The sequence below is a fragment of the Gopherus flavomarginatus genome, chromosome 8, assembly GCF_025201925.1.
Source record: "Gopherus flavomarginatus isolate rGopFla2 chromosome 8, rGopFla2.mat.asm, whole genome shotgun sequence".
Lineage (NCBI taxonomy): Eukaryota > Metazoa > Chordata > Testudines > Testudinidae > Gopherus > Gopherus flavomarginatus.
The window spans coordinates 109,462,876-109,488,711 of record NC_066624.1 but is presented as its reverse complement, the minus strand read 5'-3'; the positions used below and the strand labels follow the sequence as shown (position 1 = coordinate 109,488,711).

Below are 25,836 nucleotides of genomic sequence, written 5' to 3'. Positions count from 1 at the left end.
TGGGGGTAAAGCACGTTGGCCTCGATGCCCCCTGTGCTGGCAGGAGTGGTGGAGTTAGGGGCCCCTCAGTTCTGATGGCTGGTGCCTGCCCCTGGCTGTACGTCTCCCAGGTGCCTGCGCCCTGGCCTGTCCCAGGGGCACCCTTCAAGCCAGGCAATTTGATTCCTGCTTTTGCTGGCAGGTTGATGCCCGTCGGTTGCGCTGGAAGGGGACTCTGTGCCCCTCACCTGACCCAGCCAGCCTGTGTCCCGCCCTGTGGCTAATCCGTGCTGCTCGTCCAGCAGGTTCCTTACTGATGGGGAGGGCCTGGCCCCGTGCAATAACCCGCCAGCCCTGCCCACCCTCAGGCCTCTCCTGGGCAGGACTGAGGCCCCGCCCCACTCTTCCAGTGCCTCAGCCAAACCCCTGTCGGGCAATCTTCCACTGCACCTGGCCAGTCTCTGCTCCCACCTCTACTGCTGCTCCCGGGCTGCCCCGGTGTGACCCCGTCCTGCCCCAGCACCTCCCCTGCCACGGCCACCCGAGCCCCCCGATGCCTGAGCCTGACTGCGGCGTCTGCCCTCCATGCCCGCAGATCCTCCACAAGATCGACAAGGAGGGCGAGCGGCTGCCGCGGCCCGAGGACTGCCCGCAGGACATCTACAATGTCATGCTGCAATGCTGGGCGCACAAGCCCGAGGACCGGCCCACCTTCGTGGCCCTGCGTGACTTCCTGCTGGAGGTAGGCAGCAGGGGTGGGAGGACGGCTGGCCCTGGGGTGCGTGGGACCATGTCCCTCTGTTCCAGGCGGCCCAGGCATCACCCCCGGAGCTGTATGCCAGCCACTGAGCCCCTGCAAATCCCACCCCTGCTTTAGGAGCCACCAGGGGCCAGTGCTGCTGCCAGCTGTGCCCCTTCCTGCAGGAGCCCAAATACGGGCCAAGCTGCTCAGAACTCCAGGGCCCAGACCTGTTGGTTTCCCGGGAGTCGGGGGCCCCAGGAGGCTCTGGGCCTAGGTGCAGAGTGTGGGACATGGGCCCGCAGGTGCTGGCCAAGCCGGCCAGAAGGAGCCCCGGGAGCTCCCCCGTCTCTGCCCCTCCCTGCCAGGCCCCTATTCTCTGCAGAGCTGGCGGGGGAGTGACGTGCCTCAGCTCTGGTGGGGGACAGACTCGACCTGGCCGCTGGCCAGCACCCCACGGGCCTTTGGCAAGGAGCACACTGTGCCCAACTAGGGGCACCTGTGGTCTGAAGACTTGCCTTCTGCTCAGCATGGCGCTGGGAGGGGAGCGCGGCCTGGTGGTGAGAGCAGGGGGCATGCCCCACTGCAGAGTCACTGTTAGGAGGGGAGTTCTGGCTGTAGGGGTGGCCTGTGCACAGCAGGCCACCCGCCCCATGGAGCTGGAGCAGGGAGGGTGCAGCGTGGTTCCGGGTTGGCTGGGGCAGCTGGTTCCATTCCTGCGAGTTGGCTGCTTCCTGGCCTGTCTCCAGCCTGGCCACTCGGGGCCCACGACTCTGGATCTGGGTGTCTGGCCTATCGCAGCGGGCCCGGCCCAGAGCCCTTCTGGGCACAGGCTCCTGCTGTGAGCTCTCACCCGAGGGGTGGGTCAGGCCCAGCCGTAGCATGGACAGCTCTGGGGGGCCCTGGCACTGCCAGCCCTCACCCCCGGCTCTCTGCCTTCCCAGGCCCAGCCCACGGACATGAGGGCCCTGCAGGACGTGGAGGAGCCGGAGAAGCTGCACATCCAGATGAATGACGTCATCACAGTCATCGAGGGCAGGTATCTGGAGAGTCCTGGGGCGGCTCCACACCGGCTCCTCCCCCCCCGCTCCGCTCAGCCCCCCCTTTCCTGGGGCGGCTCCAGAACCAACCCCTTCCCCCTGCTCCCCTCAGCCCCCCCTCCCTGGGGCGGCTCCACACCGGCTCCTCCCCCGCCCGCTCCGCTCAGCCCCCCCTTTCCTGGGGCGGCTCCACAGCCTACCCCCTACCCCCACTCCACTCCCCTCAGCCCCTTTCCCTGGGACGGCACCACAGCCGACCCCACCCTTCTCCTCTAAGCCCCCTTTCTCCATGCTCTGAGTGCCCGTGGTTGGAGTGCGGTGTGGGGTCAGTTCCTGGCCTGTCACTGGCCAGACTCAGCTTCTGGCCCCGGCTGTGCCCCCAGGGAACGCAGCCCGGCCTAGTCCCCCGGCTGTGTGTGTCCCCAGACTACCGCGCTGGGTGCCATGACAGGCCGTGTCTGCTCAAGGGCTGAGGGGCGATGGCAGAGGGGGGGGGCAGGGGGCTGCAGGTCGGGGCTGAGGGGTGATGGCAGAGCTGGGGGGGCAGGGGGCTGCAGGTCGGGGCTGAGGAGCGATGGCAGGGGGGGCAGGGGGCTGCAGGTCGGGGCTGAGGGGTGATGGCAGAGCTGGGGGGGCAGGGGGCTGCAGGTCGGGGCTGAGGAGCGATGGCGGGGGGGGCAGGGGGCTGCAGGTCGGGGCTGAGGAGTGATGGCAGGGGGCTGCAGGTCGGGGCTGAGGGGTGATGGCAGAGCTGGGTGGCAGGGGGCTGCAGGTTGGGGCTGAGGAGCGATGGCGGGGGGGGCAGGGGGCTGCAGGTCGGGGCTGAGGGGTGATGGCAGAGCTGGGGGGGCAGGGGACTGCAGGTCGGGGCTGAGGAGTGATGGCAGAGTCGGGGGGGCAAGAGGCTGAAGGTCAGGGCTGAGGGGTGGTGACAGAGCTGGGGGGGCAGGGGGCTGCAGGTCAGGGCTGAGGGGCAATGGCAGAGCTGGGGGGGGCAGGGGCTGAGGGGTGGTGACAGAGCTGGGGGGGCAGGGGGCTGCAGGTCGGGGCTGAGGGGTGATGGCAGAGCTGGGGGGGCAGGGGGCTGCAGGTCGGGGCTGAGGAGCGATGGCACGGGGGGCAGGGGGCTGCAGGTCGGGGCTGAGGGGTGATGGCAGAGCTGGGGGGGCAGGGGGCTGCAGGTCGGGGCTGAGGAGCGATGGCAGGGGGGGCAGGGGGCTGCAGGTCGGGGCTGAGGAGTGATGGCAGGGGGCTGCAGGTCGGGGCTGAGGGGTGATGGCAGAGCTGGGGGGCAGGGGGCTGCAGGTTGGGGCTGAGGAGCGATGGCGGGGGGGCAGGGGGCTGCAGGTCGGGGCTGAGGGGTGATGGCAGAGCTGGGGGGGCAGGGGACTGCAGGTCGGGGCTGAGGAGTGATGGCAGAGTCGGGGGGGCAAGAGGCTGAAGGTCAGGGCTGAGGGGTGGTGACAGAGCTGGGGGGGCAGGGGGCTGCAGGTCGGGGCTGAGGGGCAATGGCAGAGCTGCGGGGGCAGGGGGCTGCAGGTCGGGGCTGAGGGGCAATGGCAGATCTGGGGGGGCAGGGGGCTGCAGGTCGGGGCTGAGGGACGATGACAGAGCTGGGGGGGCAGGGGGCTGCAGGTCAGGGCTGAGGGGCGATGGCAGAGCCAGGGGGGCAGGGACTGAGGGGTGATGGCAGAATCTGGTTGGGGGGAGCCCAGGGGCTGCAGGTCAGGGCTGAGGGGCGATGGCAGAGCCGGGGGGCGGGCAGGGGGCTGCAGGTCGGGGCTGAGGGCCGATGGCAGAGCCAGGGCGGGGCAGGAGGCTGCAGGTCGGGGCTGAGGGCCGATGGCAGAGCCAGGGCGGGGCCCATGCTAAGCTCTGGCTTTGGCTACGGGGGGTGTTGTCTGCACACAGGGCTCGGCTGCCCTGATCCCTGGGGTGAGGATGCACTGCCCTGGGCCTCTCCCTCCAGGCTCCCCCTGGCTAGCTGGGGGCAAGGTGCTGCTCAGAGCCAGCTGGGCTGTCCCCTGGGGCTGAGTCCTCCCAACACCCTTCCAGCGGGGGGAGAGCTGTCCAGTGCGAGTATCCTCCCTCTGCCACAGATGGGGAAACTGAGGCCCAGCGAGGGGAAGGGCTACGCACATGGTCCCCCAGCGAGTCAGTGGCAGAGCTAGGACTGAAATCCAGGAGTTCTGCCTCCCAGCGCCCCTGCTCCGACCACTCAACCCCACTCCCTGGGCACTAGGCAGTGCCGAATACCTGAGATTCGAGCCCCAGGGACTCTGAGAGTGCCCGCAGTGTCAGGTCAGACACCGTCCCGTCGGCACTGGCCCCACCCATCTCCGGGGCTTGTCCCTCAGTTGTGGAGCCGAAGGATGGGCCCGGAGAGGGAGCCTCGGTGCCCAGGTGCCATTCCCGCCCGTTACATGCTGTGAGCCACTGCTCTGCCTTTGCCCGTCCCCCGCAGCCCTGGGTGAGTCATTTCTCTGGGTGCTGCTGCACTTGTTACTTTGCCTTTGCCCTCCCTTGTGTGCCACCGGAACACGGCCCTCAGCACGCACACCCCCGCCCCTGCAGCCACTCCCGCTGCCCACGGTTATCTGAGCCGACGGGAGCGGGAAGCGACGCCGGGGCTAATCTGTGACGGCTTCCCAGAACTGGGCAGTGGGGACGGGAAGGGGAGAGAACAACTGCTCCTTCCTGAGCCCCAGCGTGGAGGGTCCCGGATGCCCCAAGCCTTCTGTGCCCTGGATCAGTGGCTTATGGGTGGGTAAACTGCGGCACAGAGTGGTGATCGTGACCAGAATAGAACTGGGATCTCTTAATTCTCAGGAGCCTCCTGCTTCCCATCTGCTTTGCTGCTGTCCTGCCCCCACGCTACCCTGTGCCTGTGCTGGCACAAGGGGCAGGGGTCAAGAGACCCCATCCCTGGGCGTTCTGGGCATGCCAGGGAATCTGGTGCTGCCCATCCCAGGCCTTCATTCCTAGGTGGCCCCCAGCGGACGACTGGAGAGAGGACAGGGCATTTGGAGACTCTCCGGAAATGCTGAGCTCTCAGGACCCAGTGAAGGGTTTGGGAGGCAGGCTGGGGGGCTGGGAAAGGTGGCTGGTGGAGGGGCTGATGGCTCTGCAATGGTGCAGAGGGTCTCAGCATGGGGGGACAGCTGGTCCAGGAGGCCCTGCTCCAGGACAGAAAGAGTGCAGCCCAAAGAATGTGGCTAGTTACCGAGCCCCATGGTGCTTTTTGTGGTATCCCACCCAGCAGGTGTTTGTGCAGGAACACGTGTGGGTCTAGAACACCCCCCATGGGATGTAGAGACAGAATCCTGCCAGATTTCCCTTCCAGCTCTGCCAGCAACCCTGAATCCGAGCCTGCAGCCCCCGGCCCTGCTCCTCTCACAGCCCGAAGACAGGGATCCCACCCCACCCGGGCTCTCCCGAGGGCAGCAGCCTCTGCTGCGGGGGCTGTGCGGTTCGTCACGGCAGAGGGGATGAATCAGGCAGGACTGTGTGTCTTTAGGGACCGGCGATGACTCTTGCACGAGGGCTGGCAGTTTAATTGCAGGGAGGGATTCGTCAGCGGAGCCAGAGCGGAGGGTGTAGTTAATGCAGAACCAGTGTGTGCACGCCGCCCCGATTGCATCATGGGTTGGGGCTGGGGCTGGGGCTGAGCCGCTCCAGCTGCCAGAGCTGGCGGGTTCAGCCACTTCCAGGCAGACGCTCTCTGGGCCACACGCCGGGAGCACACTGGCCCCGGCGCAGGGCTCGGCTGGGCTGCCCGCCCGCAGCGAGGAGTCAGTTCGGCGTGCGCCTCATTCCCCAGGAGACCCAACGGACCCGTCTGAGGTGAAAGGCAGGCTCTCCAGGGCCACTGCCTGCTGGCTGGGGTGGGGGGTCTGCTGCGCTGGGTCTGAGGGGGGCTAAGGCGAGCGCTGGCTGGGGGCCTGGCATGTGCTCTGAAAGAGGCCGCTGGGGCTAGAGGACAGAGACCAGAACCAGGAGTGTCTGTGTTCTTGGTGCAGTGATCCCTCAGGGAGCAGGGGGCAGGCACAATGCTCACCCCACCTGTGCCTCAGTTTCCCCCGTGAAAGGGGAGGGCCATGCTGGGCGGTTAGAAGGGTGAAGTAGTGACACAGGGGAAAGGAAGCATCTTTGCAATGCCACTCGCTGAGTGCTGCTTTTGCCGTGAGACTGTTGCCGTCGGTGGTTCGGAACAGTGACCGTGGAGAATCTGGGAACCCGGATGGCAGTAGGTGGTACTGCCCCGTGTCATCCTCCTGTTCGCAAAGCACCAGCCCAAACAGACGGAGTTAGTGCTTTGCCACAGCAGCTGTGGGAGCTTTAGGCCAGGCCCAATGGGCTCGGTAGGGGGGTCGCTTGTGCACCATCTGCTGCCACGCTCTGAGGGGCTGGGATGGGACCCGGCTGGCTGAGAACCAGGACATGGCCCAGCGCTGTGGCAGGCAGATGCTGGCGGGGCGGGAAAGGCGGCTGCCTGCGGGGTTGTGCTGCGAGGGCCTCAAAACCAGCCGCTGCTGGGAAGTGTCTCTCAACTGGCCTTGGCAATGCAATTCCCTGTGGCCATGTGCGGGGGGCCAGCCTTCCCTGCCCAAAGCGGGGGGGCCCACTGGGGTGCACCTGGGATTGGGAGCCGGGAGACCAGGGTTCTAGTCCTGCCTCTGCCGCTGGTTTGCCGAGTGACTTTGGCCAAGCCACTTGCGTGCGTTGTGCCTCAGTTTCTCTGTCTGTGACTGGTGGGATAACTGACCCCCACCCGTTTGCCTCCCCTTGGGGATTCTCGGCCATATGAAAATCAGAAGCTGCCGGCCTATAGGGCCAAAGGGAGCCCCCGGGGGAGAACACTAGCCAGCTGCATGACATGAGTTGTGTCTGTTGTCAGACCTGCTCCATCCCTCAGGGAAATGGTTCCCACAAGCCCTGGAAGGTTGTATATCCAGTGGGACCTACTTTGTTCCTGGCCAGAGCCCACCTGGGGAAATAGAACCCCCCTTAATACAGCAGGACCCAGCTTCAAGCCCGTTAGGTTCTCTCCTTTGCTTGGGCCAGGGTGTAGGCCCACCGTCCCCCCAGCATTAAACACGAAGGGCTGGGAACTTCGCGCCTTCGGGGCTGGGCCCAGCGTCCCGGATGGGGGGCGCTAGATGGGCCCAGCGGGGGATGCCGGAGCAGAGGGGTGGGCTCCTGGCCATGGGGCACTGGCCCCACGGGGAGCTGGGGTGATGGAGGGGAGAGTGACAGGGGCCCTGGTAGAGGGCTGCCCTGCTGGGGAGCAGCCCTCCCAGGCGAGGGAGGAGGCGCTGGTGCCCGCGGCTGAGTAATATCCTGGGCCCCGGAGCGGAGCCGGGGCTTGGCCGGGAGGCAGGGCTGCCAGCCACCGACTCCTGCCCGGCTCTGAGGTAAACAGGAAAAGGGCTGAGCCGGGCCTGCCGTGAGTCACAGGTAGTTCCAGGAAACACCAAGGTTCAGCCTGGGCGGGGATCCCGGCGCCCCCTCGCTCTGCAGCCAGGGGAGGGACCCAGAGATCTGCGAGGGTGGGGGGTGCTTCAGTCGCTGTCATTGATAATACACACTCCCCCCGGAAAGCTTTACAGGGGGGGGTCTGTGTTCCCCCCCCATGACTCGCCCTCCAGGGGCTTGTGGGGCTGCTGCTGAGGACAGTGTGATGTTGATGGCCCAGTAGGGGATGCACCCCACTGGTCGGTGCTGAGCCCGGCACCCCCGCCTGGCACTAGGGGGCGCTGAGCTGCGGGGAGCTGGCAGGGGACTCAGCAGGAGGCGCTGGCCCCAGTGCGATGCTCAGGGGCGCTCTGCCCCGAAGGTAGCGCTGGTTCCAGTCCTCACTGTGGGGCTCGGGGCACTGTGCTGCAGGGAGTGGGGAGGCTCAGTAGGGGGTGGTGTGTGTGGGTTGGTGAGAGCACTGTGCTGCAGCAGGGGATGGGGGGTTGGCGGGGGACGCTGCATTGCAGGAAGGGGGGATTGGCGGGAAGTGGGTGGGGGGTTCGACGAGTGGGGGGTGCTGCGCTGCAAGGAGCGGTGGGGGTGTGGCGAGGAGGGGGGTGGCAAAGGAGCGGTGGCGGGTCGGCGGGGGCACTATGTTGCGGGGAGCGGTTGGGGGGTTGGTGGGGGGCGCTGCACTGCAGGGAGCAGTTGAGGGGATCAGTGGGGAACGGTGGAGGGTCGGTGGGGGCATTGCACTGCGGGGAGCGGTGGGGGGATCGGCGAGGAACGGAGGGTCGGTGCGGGTGCTGCATTGTGGGGAGCGGTGGGGGGGTTGTCGGGGGCACTGCGCTGTGGGGAGTGGTTGTGGGGATTGGCGGGGAGCAGCAAAGGGTCAGCGGGGACGCTGCGTTGTCAGGGTCAGCGGGGGCACTATGTTGCGGGGAGCTGTGGAGACTCAGCTGGGGGTGTTGTGCTGCAGGAAGTGTGGGGATCGGCGGGAAGCGGTGGAGGGTCGGTGGGGCGCTATGTTGCAGGGAGCGACAGAGACTCAGCTTGCAGCGCTGCATTGCAGGGAGCAGGGGGATCAGCAGGGAGCGATGGAGGGTCGGTGGGGGCACTGCGTTGCGAGGAGCAGTGGGGACTCAGCGGGCAGCGCTGCCTTGCGGGGAGCAGGGGGATCAGCAGGGAGCGATGGAGGGTCGGTGGGGGTGCTGCATTGCGGGGAGCAGTGGGGACTCAGGCAGTGCTGCATTGCAGGGAGCAGGGGGATCAGCAGGGAGTAGTGAAGGGTCGGGGGTGCAGCGTTGTGGGGGGGCGGTGGGGGCGCTGCATTGCGGGGAGCGTTGGGGACTCAGCGGGCAGCGCTGCGTTGCGGGGAGCAGTGGGGATCAGCAGGGAGCGGTGGAGGGTCGGCGGGGGTGCTGCGTTGTGCGGGGGCGGTGGGGGCGCTGCACTGCAGGGAGCGTTGGGGACTCAGCGGGTAGTGCTGCGTTGCGGGGAGCAGGGGGATCAGCGGGGAGCGGTGGAGGGTCGGCGGGGATGCTGCATTGCGGGGAGCGTTGGGGACGCAGCAGGGGGTGCTGCTCTGTGGGGAGTGGGGAGATTGGCAGGAAGGGGTGAAGGGTCAGCGGGGTTGCTGCATTGCGGGGAGCATTGGGGACTCAGTGGGCAGCGCTGCTTTGTGGGGAACGGGGATCAGCAGGGAGCGGTGGAGGGTCGGCGGGGGGACTGTGTTGCGGGGAGTGTTGGGGACGCAGCGGGGGGTGCTGCACTGGGGGTAGTGGGGAGATTGGCAGGAAGTAGTGAAGGGTCGGTGGGGGCGCTGCGTTGCAGGGGCTGGCGTGGGGGTGACGGGGCGCTACATTGCGGGGAGCTGTGGAGACTCAGCAGGAGGGTGTCGGCGGGGGTGCTGCACCACGGGGAGTAGTGGAGGGTCAGCAGTGGGTGCTGTGGGGGCAGTTCAGTGGGGACATTCTCCCCTCAGAGTCAGAACCCCAATGTGGTCCTAGGACTGCTGCTTGTGTCTCTTTCAGATGTGATGGGAATCTGAGGTCCCAGCCAGCAGTGACCATTGACCATCCCACAGCAATTCCTGGGGCAGTCGGGCATCAGCCCAGTGTCCTGGCCAAACCCCACCTGGGGCGTTGGCACATGGCTCCCCAAAAATCCCCCTGTTGTTTCACTGCCCTGCAGTGCTAAGCAGCTGCCATCTTCCACCCCAGAGGCGGCTGCATTTCTCTGAGTGCAATGATTCTGCTAGGGCCGGTAACAGCCTGAGGGGCGGGGCGGGGCAGATCCCGCCCATCGGCGTTACATGCCCCATGCCTGTGCACAGCTCTTCTTGCCCTCTATGTGATCCCATGGAGTCCAGGGCCAGAGAGGGCATGTGGGACTGGGCACCAGGACTCCTGGGTTCTGCTCCTGGCTCTCGAGAGGGGAGCAGGGTGCCTTGGTCCCAGCTGGGACCTGGGACTCGGGACTCCTGCGCTCTGTTCCAGATTCTGCTACTGAGTGGCCAGGTGAGCTTGGGTGAGTCACTTAGGCCCATGTGCAAACCAAGGACAATTCTGGCCGGCGCTGGGGGGAGTTGTGCGTCCCGGCAGGGCCCTGCGGTGCTCACCCTTCCAGTGCCAGAGTCTGGCCGTGGCTGGACACTTTCTCGTGTCAGTAACGAGAGCCTTTTTGTTCCTTAGGGCTGAGAATTATTGGTGGCGGGGTCAGAATAAGAGGACCCTTAAAGTGGGGCAGTTCCCCCGAAACACTGTGACCTCCGTGGCAGGGCTGTCGGCCCACGACATCAGCCAGCCGCTAAAAAACAGCTTCATCCACACTGGCCATGGAGACACCAACCCCCAGCACTGCTGGGGCTTCCCCGATAAGATCGATGAGTAAGAACCACGTCCGTCTGCTCTGCTTTCCTCTGACTCTTCTCCACTCCCCGCGGCGCCAGGTGCAGGGACGGCCGGGTGGGGTGGGGGCCGTGGGTCACCTGCCCTCTGTGGGCATAGAGTCTGAGGGGATGCGTGGGGCCCATGTGGCTGTTTGGTTTGCTCTGGCTTCAGGCCGGTCCACCCTGTCCGTGCCCCTTCCCTCCCTGCCGCCCGGAAGAGGCTCAGGCTGCTGGGGAGCCCGCAGGGAGTGTAAGCGCCGAGGGGAGATGCCAGGAATCGTGCCGCGTGGTGACCGCTTAGCTTGTGGAGTCTAACTTCCGCCCCCTCTCTTCGTACTAACGGGGCGCTCATGTGCATGGCTGATCTGCCCTCACGGCTGCTGGGGCTTTGGGAGGGGCTTGAGAACGCCAGCCTTCAAGCAGGGGGCAGCAGGAGCTGGCAATGCAGCAGGAGGCGCTGATCCCTGGGTGGGTGTTCAGACTTCTCCTGGCCCCTTTGGCCCTTTGCCTGAGAGATTGGGGTCACAGAGCCGTGTGAGCACTGTGGGAGGCCTGTCCTTGAGGAACCCCTTTCCCTTCTAATGGGGTGGGCCCTAAACTGCCATGTGTTGCTCTGAGCTGTTAAACTGCTGCCTTGCTCCACCCCAGAGGTGGCTGCTTCAGTGAGGTGAGAAGTTCCACCCTGTTGGTTGTGCATGTTTATAGCGTACATGTTAGTTCCAGCTTCTGTTAAAACCTCCCTTTCATGGCTGCTCACAGATTTCCAGACAAAATCCGTGTCATTGCCCACACTTGCTCTCGGCTCCCAGGAAAGGTTTGCTCAGTTTGAATTGTGTGTGTCCATGAAAAACCCTACGTCCCCATGTGCGACACAGAGAAACAATGCAACTACCGGGGGACAAACTGGGCGTGTTTTGGAGATTCCGTCGAGCTCCTTTGGGGGAATCTGGACAGTGGGTTTACAGTCAGGGGCACATACTGTTTCCCCCCTCTCTGGGTGTCTGAGACATGTCAGGGGTCGTACCAGGAGAGTTTTAGCCTCTTGATTCCCGTTCCCACCCAGGCACAATGCCAGTAACTTCAGTGGGATGGGGCGGTGCAGAAACTGACGACAAAGCTCAGCTCAGCGAGCCAGCTCCCGCGGAGGCTGAGAAGGCCTGGAGCAGCAGGAGACGACGGTAGAATTATGTCCAAGTCCCCACAAAGCAGCCTCTGCCCCTGTCCCGGCTGGGATTCTTAACATTGGGTTGAAATCCTTGGGAGGCCTCTGCAGTGGGTGGATCCCATCTGAGTCCAGATGGGGTCCGTGACATGGGACATTGTAGTGTGGACAGGAGCCCTCCCTCGGGGTACATCTGTGCAGCAAAAGCTGGGCCTGGGCCTACCTGAGACAGCCTGAATCCTGCTGACACAGGGCAGCCTGGTCTCACGGACCGAGGATGTGCTCGGGGTCCAGGCCAGGCTGGCGCCACCCGCGCTGCACAGCCTGCACTGCTATTGCTACACGCTAGCTGGATTCAGGCCTGCCCACGTCGGCTGTCGGGTTCAGCCAGGCCACCAGGCTCGGGAGGGAATGTGGTCTCTGGGGAGCTGGGTCGTGCCGCCTGACCTCCGCGCACAGCCGACATGGAATAACCGGTGATGGCTGGGGCTCTGCACGTGTCCGCAAATGCAGATCTGCCGGTGCTGCTCACTCCTGACCTGCAGCCCCCTGCCTCCCCAGCCTCGGGCTCCCCCCCAGCTCTGCCACTGCCCCTCACTCCTGACCCACAGCCCCCTGCCACCCCAGCCCCAGGCCCCCCCACCAGCTCTGCTGGTACAGCTCACTCCTGACCCGCAGCCTCCTGCCACCTGAGTCCTGGTCTCCCCCCCAGTTCTACCAGTGCCCCCCAACCCCGACCCACAGCCCCCGGTAGGCCAGCCCTGGACTCCTCTCCCCCCCCCAGCTCTGCCAGTGCCCTTCACTCGCGACCCGCAGCCCCCTGGTAGGCCAGCCCTGGGCTCCCCCCCCAGCTCTGCCAGTGCCCTTCACTCCCGACCCGCAGCCCCCTGGTAGGCCAGCCCTGGGCTCCCCCCCCAGCTCTGCTGGTACCCCCCAATACCGACCCTCAGCCCTCTGCTAACCCAGCCCTGGGCCCCTATACACAGCTCTGCCAGTGCTCCATACCCAACCCCTGCCTGGCTGCACTCTGGCACTAAGCTTCCTGCCCTGCTGCTTACAGGACCGGCGCCAGGGTTTCTCGCACCCTAGGCACACGGCCCTTTCGCCGCCCCCCGCGCTGATCCCGCGGCTCTGGTGGAGCTGCCGCAGTCGTGCCTGCAGGAGGTCCACTGGAGCCGCGGGAGCAGCCGCCCGTCCGCAGGCACGACTGCGGCAGCTCCACCGGAGCCACGGACCAACGGATCCTCCACAGGCACCTCTGCAGTAGGTCAACCGGAGCCACCTGCCACCCCCCCGGCAAAATGCCGCCCTCTCAATAATGCCACCTGCCTAAATTGTAGCACCAGCCCTTGCTGCTTATCTTTATCACCCTCTGCATCTCCCTCAAATCTTTCCCACGACCTGCCCAGCAGGAGCCCTGCACTGCCCTGCCCAGGTGTGGAGCAGGGGATGTGGCATCCAGGCCAGCGTGTACCCAGGGAGAGGGAACCTACGCCCAGGCCTCCGGATTCCTCCCTCTCACTTGCCTGGCACTTTCCCACCACACCCTGCTTGGCACAGCTCACTCAGGGAGAGCCCAGCCCTGGCCCTGCCATCTCTGGGCACTGGGCCTGGCCTTGCCCTGTGCCCTGGCCCTTGGCTGCTCCTGGGGGCCCATCCCAGTCCAGCCAGCATGTGGGGATGGAGCTGGGGGAGAGACTCTGGAGATGGTCTGAGTGGGGCCAGGGGAGTGTGAAATCCCCCCAGAACTCAGCCCCTCAGAGCCGCCACGGGGTGCAGCCTGTAGGAGCTGGACAGCGGAGACCTTGGCTGTTGTGGGGGCTGAGTGTATGGCCCCCCAGGCACACACGCACCAAGGCCAGGGAGAGGCTGGGTGGCCTGTGGTTACAGCACAAGGCTGAGATTCTGGGGACCCCACGTCGATCTCCTGCTCTGCCACTGCCACCCTGTCTGACCATGGCCGCATCCCTTAGCAGCCCCCCACCTGTTCCCGGGATGAGAATCTGGCCCTGCCCCATAGGTGGGGGCTGTCAGCTGCTGGGGATTGGCAGTGCTGAGGGCTAGCCGCAGTCAGTGCCTGGGAGTGGAAGGGGTTGCAAACGGGCTTCTTGGCTGGGAGGGGTTAGTGGGCTATGCTGGTCTTGAGCTGGCCCAGGGGAGACCCGAGCAGCAAGGCCGGCTCCAGGGTTTTTGCCGCCCCAAGCAGCAGGGAAAAAAAAAAAGCCACGATCACGATCTGCGGGAGCTCTACTGCCACTGCTTCAGTCTTCAGTGGCAATTCGGCGGCAGATCCTTCGCTCCAAAGAGCCGGACCCGCTGCCGAAGAGCAGAACATGCCGCCCCTTCCCCGTGGCCGCCCCAAGCACCTGCTTGCTGGGCTGGGGCTTGGAGCCCCCCCAGCCCTGCCAGGTGGCTCTCCCACCCTGGAGGGCCCTGCAGATGGGGCTGCGCGGCGCCTTTCAGCCACCAGGCCCCTGAGCTGAGAGGATGGGACTGGGCTCCTGCCTGAGAGGGGAAGCATCATGTGGCCGGGTGCCAGGAGTGCCCAAGGGCCGAGGGGGTGAGCCCCTGGCGAGGGGCGCGCTGCTGACCATCCTGCGTGTTCTCTTCCTGCAGGCTATACCTAGGAAACCCCATGGACCCTCCCGATGTGCTAGGTGTGGACCTGAACGCAGCCAGACCCACCCAGCTCCCAAGCCGGGCGAAAAGTAAGCCACGCTGCCATGCTGCTGCAGGGCGCTGCCCAGGCAGGCATGCCTGCAGCCTATGCCACATGGCCCGCAACAGTCCTGGACCTCAAACTACCAGTCCCAGCATGCAGTGCTCCTTGGGACTGTGGCGCCTGCCATCCCCAGCACTTGCTGCTCGTTCACCTTAGGGGAGGGCAGCTGCAGTAGGATGCCAGGCAGCCCCTGGCTGGGCTCCCAGGCCACGTGGTGCCACGAGGGAGAAGAGCAGGCGCCGGCCTTAGACCTTCCGCCCTTCTGTCAAGGGAGCCTTTCCCCGGCGCTCGACCATCTCCATGGCCCAGCTGCCACCCTGGAGCCATGTTGTGCTCAGGTGGGGCTGAAGCCCAGGAGGGAGGTCCGAGGCGCAGACCTGCTATGTCAGGACGGTTCTGTGACGGGTTTCAAATTCTTGGGCACCCTTGAAAATTTTTGGGTGCCCAGCTGGAGACTGCTTGGCCCTGACTCCTTGCAGTGCCCCATGCCTGCCGCTCCCAGTGACCCAGGTGGAGCTGAAGGGGCTCCACCCCAGCTGGCTCCAGTGCGGCATCCAAACTCGGGCCACGTCGGAGAAACCCAGCGTTAGCTGTTCCAGCTGGATCCCTGGGCCCCGGCAGTCCTGCTGCTCCCTGCTCCATTACTGAACCAGTGGCCTCCCTGCTTCCTCTGACTTTTCTGCCTCTGCGCTCTGCCAGCTAACCCCTCCTCTCTCCTCTGGGGCCTCTCTCTTCTCCTGCAGGGGAGCCACCACCTCGGCCACCGCAGCCGATGATCCTCCTTACTAGTAAGTCGGGCCAATTTCTGCTCCTCTCCTCTCTCTTCTCTCCTCGCTCCTCTCTGCCAGGTATGGGGGCATGCAGGGGTCTTCCTGGCCAGGGAGCTGCTGGCTCCCTGCACCAAGACGCTAGGGCTAATGAGGTGCCAGCCAGCATGAGCACATGGGGCACAAGGAGAGCTGTGTCGCCAGCCAGCCCCGCGCATAGACACAGACATGCACACGCCCTGTGTGAGCAGCAGCGAGGGCACTCAGAGCGTAGGCAGAGCCAACTTCCCTGCATGGCCCTGCTCAGGGTGCCCCAGCCCTGCTCCCCAATAGGGGGCAGAGGTGAGTCCATGCTCCCTGCCCCATTCGGTCCTTCGTCTCTTGGCTGAGCTGGCCGGCCACAGCAGAGGCTGGTAGATTCCCCTGTGTTCTCCCACCACCAGGCACACTCGACTGTCACATGCTCCTGGGCTCTCTGTGGGACCAGCCCTCAGCTCAGTGACTCGGGCCCCTCTCTGCTTCCCACCTGCCGGCAACTCCGAACGCCCTCTGCCCTGCGGCCCACTGACCTGGACCCATACTAACCTCTGAGCTGGGCTGGAGGCAGGTAGAGCAGGCGGAAGGCCGCTGGACGGGCAGAGTCTGCGGTGAGAGCTGGCACCTCCAGGAGTGCTCCCCCAGGGAGCAGAGCCCAGTGCATGGGGTGGGGGGCGTTGGGTGCATGCAGTGAGCTCCAACCCCAGACCTAGACCTCTATGGCAAAGCTCGGGGATACCTGGTCCAGGCAAAGCTTAAACAGAGAGCAGGGGAGGGAACAAGGTAAGGGGCAAATGCTTGGTGGTCCTGGGTTCAGATCCTGCGTGGGTCAGGAGTGAACATTGAATTTTGGTGGCCTCCCTTCCTAAGCCCCTGTGTCTGCTTGTCAGTTTCACAAGCCCATCATCCAGGAAGCCTGTGCTTGGGAAGGAGGATTCACCAAGGGCAAGTCAAGCCTGACCAACCTGATTGCCTTCTATGACGAGATAACTGGCTCTGGGGATATGGGGAAAGCGGTCGACATGATCTATCTTGACTTTTTGATACGGTCTCCCACAGTATTCTTGCCAGCAAGTTAAAGAAGTATGGGCTGGATGAATGGACTACAAGGTAGATAGAGAGCTGGCTAGATTGTCGGGCTCAGTCAGTAGTGCTCAGTGTCTAGTTTACTGCCCGGTATCAAGCGGAGTGCCCCAGGGATAGGTCCTGGGCCGGTTTTGTTCAACATCTTCATTAATGATGTGGATGATGGGATGGATTACACTCTCAGCAAGTTCGCAGATGACAGTAAACTGGGGGGAGAGGTAGATCTGCTGGAGGGTAGGAGTAGGGTCCAGAGTCACCTAGACAAATTGGAGGATTGGGCCAGAAGAAACCTGATGAGGTTCAACAAGGCCAAGTGCAGAGTCCAGCACTTAGGACGGAAGAATCCCATGCACTGCTACAGGCTGGGGACCGACTGGCTAAGCAGCAGTTTTGCAGAAAAGGACTTAGGGGTTACAGTGGACGAGTAGCTGGATATGAGTCAGCAGTGTGTCCTTGTTGCCAAGAAGGCCAACGGTATATTGGGCTGTGTTAGTAGGAGCATTGCCAGCAGATCCAGGGAAATGATTAGTCCTCTCTGTTCGGCACTGATGAGGCCACACCTGGAGTATTAGTTTTGGTTCTCCCTCTACAGAAAGGATGTGGACAAATTGGAGAGAATCCAGCGGAGGGCAGCAAAAATGATTAGGGGGCTGGGGCACATGATTTACGAGGACGGGCTGAGGGAACGGAGGTTATTTAGTCTGCAGAAGAGAAGAGTGAGGGGGATTTGATAGCAGCCTTCAACTGCCTGAAGGAGAGTTCCAGAGAGGATGGAGCTCGGCTGTTCTCAGTGGTGGCAGATGACAGAACAAGGAGCAATGGTCTCAAGTTGCAGTGGGGGAAGGTCTAGGTTGGATATTAGGAAACACTATTTCACTAGGAGGGTGGTGAAGCACTGGAATGGGTTACCTACGGAAGTGATGGAATCTCCTTCCTTAGAGGTTTTTAAGGTCAGGCTTGACAAAGCCCTGGCTGGGATGATTTAGTTGGTGTTGGTCCTGCTTTGAGCAGGGGGTGTGACTAGATGACCTCCTGAGGTCCCTTCCAACCCTGATCTGTGATTCTGTGATTCTAAGCCTGTGCTCAGGAGGGGCCCAGGGCTGGGCTGGCAGGGGGCTGCGGGTCAGGACTGAGGGGTGCTGGCGGAGCTGGGTTTGGGGAGCCCACAGCTGGGACTGTCAGCCCCTCGCAGGCACATGCTGAACTGCTCTGTATATGCCCCACAGCAGGGACAGCACCGTCTCCTCCTCCCGCGGTATGGCTCTAACTGGGGAGGGGCCCGGAGTTCTGCGCCACTCGTCCCACCAGGACTCCAGGCTGGGCGTGGTACTGCCTGGGGAAAGAGCCCTCAGCAGGGCCTGTTCCTAGGCCGGGCAGGTGCGGGGGTCACCCCGTCGGTGCCTGGCCCATGGTCGCCCTGCAGTGCTGAGATCTCCCCCCTCCCTGTGTTCCAGAGCCCACGTACGACCCCGTCAGCGAGGAGGACTCCCTCTCCACAGGCCTCAAGCGGCTGTGCCTGAGGAAGCCGGGTCCCCCGAAGGGGCTGAAGCTGGCAAAGCCGTCAGCCTGGGTGTCGGGCACCAAGGTGGGTGAGCGGCAGCTGAGCAGGGCCAAGAGTGGGGGCCCCTCCTGTGGTGAGGCGCCGCTGATTGACTTTGGGGATGAGCCGCCCCCCGCCACCCCCTCGCCGGTCGGGGAGCTGAGTGCCCCATCCCTTGCCAGGCTGGCCATGGAGGCTTTCTCCCTGCTGGACAAGACACCCCCCCAGAGCCCCACGCGGGCACTGCCCCGGCCCCTGCACCCCACCCCAGTGGTGGACTGGGACGCGCGGCCTCTGCCCCCGCCACCAGCCTACGACGACGTGGCGCAGGACGAGGCCGACTTCGAGGTGTGCTCCATAAACAGCGTGGAGAGGCTGGTGGGGCGGCCGACCTGGGACGAGGACGAGAAGGCAGCAGAGGAGCAGGGCTCGGCGCCACTGGAGGACAACCTCTTCCTGCCACCCCACGGGGCCAAGCAGCCCAGCCTGGCGCAGACCACCGAGATCTTCCAGGAGCTGCAGCAGGAGTGCATGAAGCGGCTGCACGTGCCCCGGAGCCCCGTGCCCGGCCCCAGTGAGGACAAGCCGCAGATCCCGCCCCGTGTGCCCATCCCGCCCCGGCCCCTGCGGAGGAATGAGCCCGGGCGCTGGTCGGGGGAGCTGTCCCCGGCCTCGGGGGGCGAGGAGGACCAGCCACCCCAGATCCCACCCCGCGACCCCTTATCCCAGCCCAGCTCCAGGACTCCCAGCCCCATGGCGCTGCAGGTGGGCTCCCCGCAGCAAAGGGCCAGCTTCTGCTCCCCCTTGGCCCTGGCCGCCTCCCTCTCCACCTCCCCAGGCAAGGCCATGCCCACCACGCAGAGCTTCGCCTCGGACCCCAAGTACGCCACGCCCAAGGTCATCCTGGCGCAGGACAAGGACAGCGCCAGGGGCCCCTGCATCCTGCCCATTGTCAAGAATGGCCGGAAGGTGAGCAACACCCACTACTACCTGCTGCCCGAGCCCCCGGCCTACCTGCACAAGTACCAGAAGTTCTTCAAGGAAGCCCAGAGCCCTGCGGAGCCTGGCGCCCCACGTGGTCAGCACCGCCACCGTCCGGCCCATGGTGCAGCAGTCCAACTGCTCGGCCAACAACAGCAACCCCGGCCCCCGGGGGGTGCTCAGGGCCTCCTGCAGCATCCAGAACATCATCTACGACAGCAACAGCGACGGCTGCCGGGCCGCCGAGAAAGTGCGGCTGGTGAGTGGCTCCTCGCGGGGCGATTTGTGAAAGGGGTCGGGCTGGCCAGGGTCAGGGTGGGGCCAGCTTGAGCAGGGCCTTGCCCCCGGCCTCATGGAGAGCTGCTGCAGCACTGCACCAGCTCTGGTGTGGGACGAGACCATGCCTCCCCCACAGAGTTCGCAGCTTGGGGAGATCACAGGGGTCAGTGCCGGAAGCTGACTCTGCTCAGCCTGGGAGAGCAGGTCTGTGCCTCACCTTTACTGTGCCTCAGTTTCCCCACTCTCCCCAGGGCCCTCTCCCAGAGGCCGCAGGCGAATGAATTGGGTGTGAGTGGACTGAGCCTCTCAGAGGGGGCAACCCCATGCAGCGTCCACGCAGCATGATGCACCGGGTGGGGCAGCGTGGAGTGAGATGCCTGTTCCTACCCATTCAGCGGGCTCCAGGCTCCAGCCCCTTTTGCCAGCACGAATGTCAGAGCCAGCCTGTGCCCAGACCGGATTCTCTGGGGCTGATCTTGCTTGGTTGGACCCGTGTGACACCCTCGCCACCTGTGCCACTCGTGTGCATTAGTGGGGCAGACACCGAGCCCTACTCCGGCACACCAGGCCCAACAGTCACGCCAAGGGCACCAGTGGGCTCAGCTCTGGCTGGCTGCGCGGCTGCCTCTGCCCAGCGAAGCACAGTCACTGGAAAGTAGCTAGTGTGACGGCATTGGCACTGCAGGCCCCTGAGCCCATAGGGCACGAGAGAGAGGGCACTACCGCCCTGCCCTCTGCCTGCTCAGGGCAGGACTACCCAGCCTGCGGCACTAGTGTCCCCTGCCCTGTCTCAAGTGCCCCCAGGACCTGTGCTGGGCTCGGTCCCTCCGGAGCACAACTTGCGCCCACGGATCCAGCCACCCCCTGAGCCCGTCCTAAGACAGGACACCCAGAACTGATCCCTTCTGGCCAGGCTGGAGACAGCCCCCTGACCCAGAAGCCCCTGTAGCTGGAGATCCCTGCCTGGGGAGCGTGGAAAACAGGCCAGGACCTGGCTGGGCTCGGATGAGCTGGCTGGAGGGACTGGCAGCCAGGACTCCTGGGTTCCGCTGGCGGCCCTAGGGGCCGTGTCTCCCCCTCTCTGCACCTTCTTTCCCCATTTGTGTCCCGGAGGTGAGGGGGGAGCCGTCCGTGGTCAGCAGCCATTTGGGCAGGAGAGCAGGAGATCTGCACCAGCGCCGGACGGCATGTTGGGGAACAGGGGTGGGACGACTTGGGCGCTTCCCTCCCCAAGTCCTGTGGCTCGGGGGGGGGAGGGAGAAGGAGTGACCCCCTTTCCCCTGCTGGAGCCCTAAAGCCAGGCTCTGTCTCCGGCTAGTGCCACAGGGACCGTCTGGAGCGGGGCCCAGTCCTCTGACCTTGAAGGTCTGGGGCGCCACCTGCTGTTCCAGCATGACATTACAGCCTCTCTCCGCTGAGGCCACAGAGCAGCCTGCCGGACGGGGCCAGGAGATCTGGGGAGGAGCCACAGGCTGTGGGGGATGTTCTGCTAGAAAGGGGGCAGCCATTCCCCACCAACCCAGCCTGGGCATCCAGCAACCATTGCGGGGGGGGACACTGTCACCATGGACAAGTCACTGTCTCTCCCGCTTCGGTGTGCCTCAGTTTCCCCATCTGTAAGCGCAGCTGATGTGACACTGCCTCCCAGCAAGGGCATGAGGGTGGCTGATGGTCCCAAATGGCTGGAGATTGAGTGAAAGGAGCTCCACGACGCCGAGCTGCGTTGCCACTGCTGCTGGGGCCCAGACACCACGAGAATGGACCCCTCAGCCGTACCCACTGACACAAATTGCACTGGTTGCTTTCCCCCTTACTGATGCCCATAACATGGCTTTTGGGTGCTGCTGAAACCGTGTGAAACCAGCCCCTTCCAGCCGGTGCCACCTTGGCCCGGTGTGCAGAGGGGACTGAGCTGCCCTGGACGTGCTGCCCTCAGACTATTCAGTGGGGCCCAGCAGAGCTCCCAGCTCCCCACGACTCAATGGGCTGTGAGCCCTCGGCTACCTTCCAGCCCCCTGGCAGTGCCAGCCTGTCTGGACCCAGCGCTCACGGGGTGCGTCTCCACAGGTGCAGGAGATGGTGCATGGTGTGACCACCGAGGAGTGCCAGGCTGCCCTGCAGAACCACGGCTGGAACGTTCTGCGGGCCATCCAGTATCTGAAGGTACCGGGCAGGGACCGGGGGGCTCTGGGACCCACTCTCCCTCCACCCCACAGGCCGTGGCTGGAGCAGTGCACCACTGTCCTCTGTCCAGGGTGGGCACCGCAGCAGCTGGTGCCCTGCCTGCAGGGACAGGCCGTGGGTTTTGTGGTGACGGGACCTGAGTCCTGGTTTGTGTGACAGCACTGAGCCTGGAGCACCACCTGCTGGGGGTGGCCTGATCCCTTGTGGGGGACGGGGCGCTCGGTGCCAGAGGGCCCAGAAGCAGAGCTGGGCATGTGCACCCTCCCATCTGACCCGGGTACAGTCAGCACAGCCCTGTGCCACCACCCCCCCACTGCACCATGTCTGCCTATCAGACGCTCCTTTGGGGGATGAATAGCCACGGGAGAGCCCACCCCGCTCCACTCTACGCGTGAGCCAGGCTGGCACAGCTCCTGGGGGATGGTGGGATTCTGCGTGGACATCGTCCCGACCCCTCCCGCTGCCCAGGGCGTCCCCGACTCACCCTGTGTCCTGTGGTTTGCAGGTGGAGCAGCTTTTCTGCCTGGGCCTGAAGACGAGGGGGGAGTGCCACAGGGTCCTAGAGATGTTCGACTGGAACCTGGAGCAGGCCAGCTGCCACCTGCTGGACCCCGCCAGGCAGAAGTACGCCGCCCTCTGACCCCAGCCCCTCCGCTGTGCTGGCGTGGCAACCCGAGGGGTTCGCAGCCTCAGCACGAGCTCATGGGGATCCCCCTTTCGTAACCTGGCTGCTGGGCTCCTCTAGGGGCACCACAAGAGCTGCCGCCTGCCCGGGCAGGCCAGGCTCCATCCCATCACTTCTTGGTGACTTCTGCAAGAGGAGTCACAGCTGTCGCCCAATAGGACGGACGCCACTCAGAATCGGCCCCAGGCGGACAGCTGTGGCCACGGAGCCTGATCCCCATCCCTGGCAGGGCACGGGCAGAGCTGGTCTGGAGAGATGGGGGAACAGACCCCTCTGTGTTTCCCCAGGGGGTCGGGCCCAGCAGGGCTAGGGGAGGAAGGGCATGGTCCAGCCCAGGGAGAGACTGGCCGGGCAGCCGATGGGGCTCAGACCCAGAGAGCCTGATGCTGTGGGGCACCCTTATGAGCACAGAGGGCCCACTGTGTCTCAGGCTTGGGCCCCCAGCTCACCTGCCCCCCTTGTCCCACAGGCGGTGACAGCAGCAGGCTGGGAAGCTGAGTCAGACCTGGAGCGGGCACCTCCCACCTCCGCAGTGCCTGCCCCCCTCGTTGGATTGAGCTGGCCAGAGCAGGGCTGAAAGCCTGACCAGGGGCTCGGGACTGGTGAGGGGCAGCCCCCGGGATCCCGCTGGGGGTTGCCCCAGAGCTCGCTGGAGAATTGTTTTGTAAAGAGAAATGTAATTTTAATATATATATAAATGTTATATTGGAGAGGAACCTGGTGCCCCCCTGGCTGTGTGCTGCACCCTGCCTGCCCCTGGGTCTGGGCTAGCAAAGGGAGCTCAGGAGTGGCCACCCCTGGCCCCCGGCTCCAGTGCCAGGGGGCCCAGAGGAAGAGAGCAGCACTCAGCGCAGCTCCTGCCGCCTTGGACCTGGCTCTTCTCTCCCAAGCTCCATGAAAGGGATGGAGCCATCACCCGGGGCCTGCAGCGCCAGGAGCCAGGCCTGGCCGGCATCCTGTGGCAGGCAAGGGCCAGCGTCCCGCTGACCAGCCCTGCAGCAGCCCAAGGGCCCAGAGGAGAAGGGCACTTCCAGGGCAGGGAGCAGCGTCCAGTCTGGTCCTGCCCGGCCCTGGAGTGGCTGGCAGAGCGGGCGAGGAACCTGGGCTCACTCCATTGGCAGGGCTCGGCGAGGGCGGACACGGGCTCAGGAAGCATCAGCCACATCTCTGCCCTCCATGTGTTTGGCAACCCAGGGGATTGGGGTGGGGGAAGAGCCCGAGGGCATAGAGCTCACGGTGGGGCCAGTGCCACCCCCCATCAGCCCCAGGGTGTCCTCCCCCAGGCTACTTTGCTTCCACCCCCCTATTAGTGGCCTCATCCGTCACATCGCTGGGGCGGTGCCCAGGGGCCCCATAGGGGGCACGGGTGGGAGCAGAGCCCACTGGCACCAAGAGAGGCAGAGAGATGGGGACAGTTCCTGCAGGCGCAAGGATTTGGTGGGCGGGGGGGGGCGAGGGATTGGTGGCAGTGCCCATGAGCCCTGTTGGGAGGCAGAGAGATTGGGGGCGGGGCTGCACCTGTGGGCACAGGGGTGAGCACAGTTCCTGTGGGCACTGTCTGGGAGGCAAAGAGCTGGGGCAGGCCCACGGATGGGGCCAGTGCCCGTGGACGCAAGGCCAGAGGGCTGGGGCAACGCCCAGGGGCATCATTGAGAGCGGCGCCGAAGGACACAGGAATGGGCGCGGGGGGGGGAGGTGGCCATGGGCACAGGGATGGGGGATGCACTTTGCCTGTGGAGGAAGCTAGTGCACTTGGGGGGGGGAAGGGGGGGTGTCTGCCCCTGGCCAAGGCTGCAAGGCAGGGGAGCTGCGGGGGAGGGGCACAGGGCGCCCAGCCTGGAGCAGAGTTTGTGACTCGCTTTGACGTGCGGCGAAGGGCCCCAGCTGAGCGTCGCTCACCAGCACCTGCTGCCGCCCCTTTAATGCCCTTGACTGGGTCTGATGGGTTACACACAAACACACACACCCCTGCCCCCAACAGGCTGCACTAGTGAGCAGTGCAAGGTCCCAGTCCCCAGTCTGTCTCGGACCTGCTGGGTGACCTTGGGCAGGTCCCGGCCTCTCAATGTGCCTCAGTTTCCCCTCCTGCAGCATGCGGTGAGGGCACTGGTGTCCAGCTCATCCATGTCTGTGAAGCACATTGTGTGTGTGTGAATCCTCCACAAGCTCCCTTCTACCCCCAAGTACAGCTCATACCCCTGATCTGCTGGGCCCCAGCCTCTGTGCCACGCCCCCCCCCCCCCCAAGTACAGCTCTGTCAAACCTAGTCCCAGATTTGGACCTTAGCATCCAAAATATGGGGGTTAGCATGAAAACCTCCAAGCTTAGTTACCAGCTTGGACCTGGTAAAGCTGCCACCACCCAAAAAATTAGAGTGTTTTGTGGCACTCTGGTCCCCCCAAAAACCTTCCCTGGGGGACCCCAAGACCCAAATCCCTTGAGTCTCACAACAAAGGGAAATAAACCTTTTCCCTTCCCCCCTCCAGGTGTTCCTGGAGAGAGACACAGAAGCAAGCTCCGTGAATCTAAACAGAGGGATTCCACCCTCCCCGTTCCCAGCCTTGGAAAACAGAAGTACCGAGAGTTAATCTCTCTTTCCCCCTCACCCAGAGGGAATGCAAAGTCAGGCTAGTAAATCTAACACACACAGATTTCCCCTTGACTTCTTCCTCCCACCAATTCCCTGGTGAGCACAGACTCAATTTCCTGGAGTTCCCCACTAAAGAAAAACTCCAACAGGTCTTAAAAAGAAAGCTTTATGTAAAAAGAAAGAAAAATACATAAAAATGGTCTCTCTGTATTAAGGTGACAAATACAGGGTCATTTGCTTAAAAGAATATTGAATAAACAGCCTTATTCAAAAAGAATACAATTCAAAGCACTCCAGCAACTATAGATATGTAAATACAAAAGTAAAACAATAGAAACCTTACTGCCTTACTATATGGTACTTACAACTTGGAAATAGAAGATTAGAAAGCAGGAAACAGAAATCACTTCTCATAGCCGAGAGAGTGCAGGCAGAAGACCCAGAACAAAGGACTCACACACCAAAAAACCCTCCACCCAGATTTGAAAAAGTCTTGTTTCCTGATTGGTCCTCTGGTCAGGTGTTTCAGATTACTTCTTTCCAGGTGTAAGAGACATTAACCCTTAGCTATCTGTTTATGACAAGCTCGTACCCCTGATCTGCTGGGCCCCAGCCTCTGTGCCACGCCCTGGTTGGAGCCCAGGCAGGGGTGGACGGGGTGGGAACGGACGTCACACCACACGTGAGTCCTCACCACAGGGCTGGCTTAGCACCAGGGCCCCAGGCAGCCCAGGGGACTGTGCCCTCCCCAGGGGGGCCTCCAGGGGAATGGGGATGGCTCAGGTGTGGGGCGAGGGGGGCCGCCAGAGGCTGTGGCAGCAGCGGCAGGTTAAGGTTTCCTGGGGCCCTGGGCCACAACAAATGCAAATGGGGGGGCCCCTCCCCTCCTTCTGCCTGTACACCCCCTCCCCTCCTTCTGCATGCAGCCCCCTCCCCGCCCCACCCCCCCCATTTCTGCCCCTTTCCTGGGCCCTGCCCCTCTTCCACCAAGCCTGCCCCCCCAAGACCGGAGAAGCGCTGGCCCCCTGCTATGGCCTGTAAGGCTTCAGTGGGGCACCAGAGCACTTAGAGTCCTGGGGCCATTGGGGGGGGGCAGGTGCTGGGGGCTTCCTCCGCTAGCCCCCCATGCCTTTGTGCATGACCAGGGCCTGGGAGCTGGGGTTTCTGTCGCCCTGCAGCTTCTGCCAGGGCCAGAGCTTACCCCACCCAGCCAGGGGCCTTGTGGCTAATGTGCCACTGTGTGGCAGCTTCTTGCCCAGCTGTAAGGATTGTCCCCTCCCTACTCGCCCCCCCCCATGCCAGGCAAATGTCATCTCTGCACTACAAAGCCCTGGTTTGGGGCCCAGCCCCCTGAGGTGCTGTTGGGCACCGTGGTGGTCCTTGAGGGGCCCACCCCTAGGTTTGGGATGGGCCTGGGGGCACCTCACTTGGGGACTTACTGATTCTTGCCCCCATTGGTCGCGAAGAGCATGAGTCTCTTGGCCTGGAGGCCCTGGTGTGAGGCCCAGCCGGTTGGCCAGGGCTCGGCTACCGAGGGCTGCTCCAGCGGCTCATTCCCATGGGCCACACGTCACAGCTAAGCTCTAGGTGCCCGTGGCGCTGCCGCCGGGGCTGGGAGCCTGTGAGGCGCTGAACACAATCGGGTGTAGTTATGTTACACACGTGTCCAGTGGCACCAGCTGAGCTCAGGGCCCCCTTG

General features: G+C 64.2%; 1 protein-coding gene across 1 annotated transcript in view; it reads left to right on the top strand.

The window, feature by feature from the left end:
- The window catches only part of TNK2 (tyrosine kinase non receptor 2), a 33,383-nt gene extending 11,268 nt beyond the window's left edge, over window positions 1-22,115 (top strand). The window contains 10 exon segments of the mRNA XM_050963774.1: window positions 575-721; window positions 1,663-1,757; window positions 9,909-10,103; window positions 13,884-13,975; window positions 14,733-14,777; window positions 17,333-18,483; window positions 18,485-18,658; window positions 20,746-20,841; window positions 21,368-21,486; window positions 22,017-22,115. Of these exon segments, the coding sequence (XP_050819731.1) occupies window positions 575-721; window positions 1,663-1,757; window positions 9,909-10,103; window positions 13,884-13,975; window positions 14,733-14,777; window positions 17,333-18,483; window positions 18,485-18,658; window positions 20,746-20,841; window positions 21,368-21,486; window positions 22,017-22,023 (2,121 nt within the window). The 3' untranslated portion in view covers window positions 22,024-22,115.
- Window positions 22,116-25,836: the final 3,721 nt, after the last annotated feature.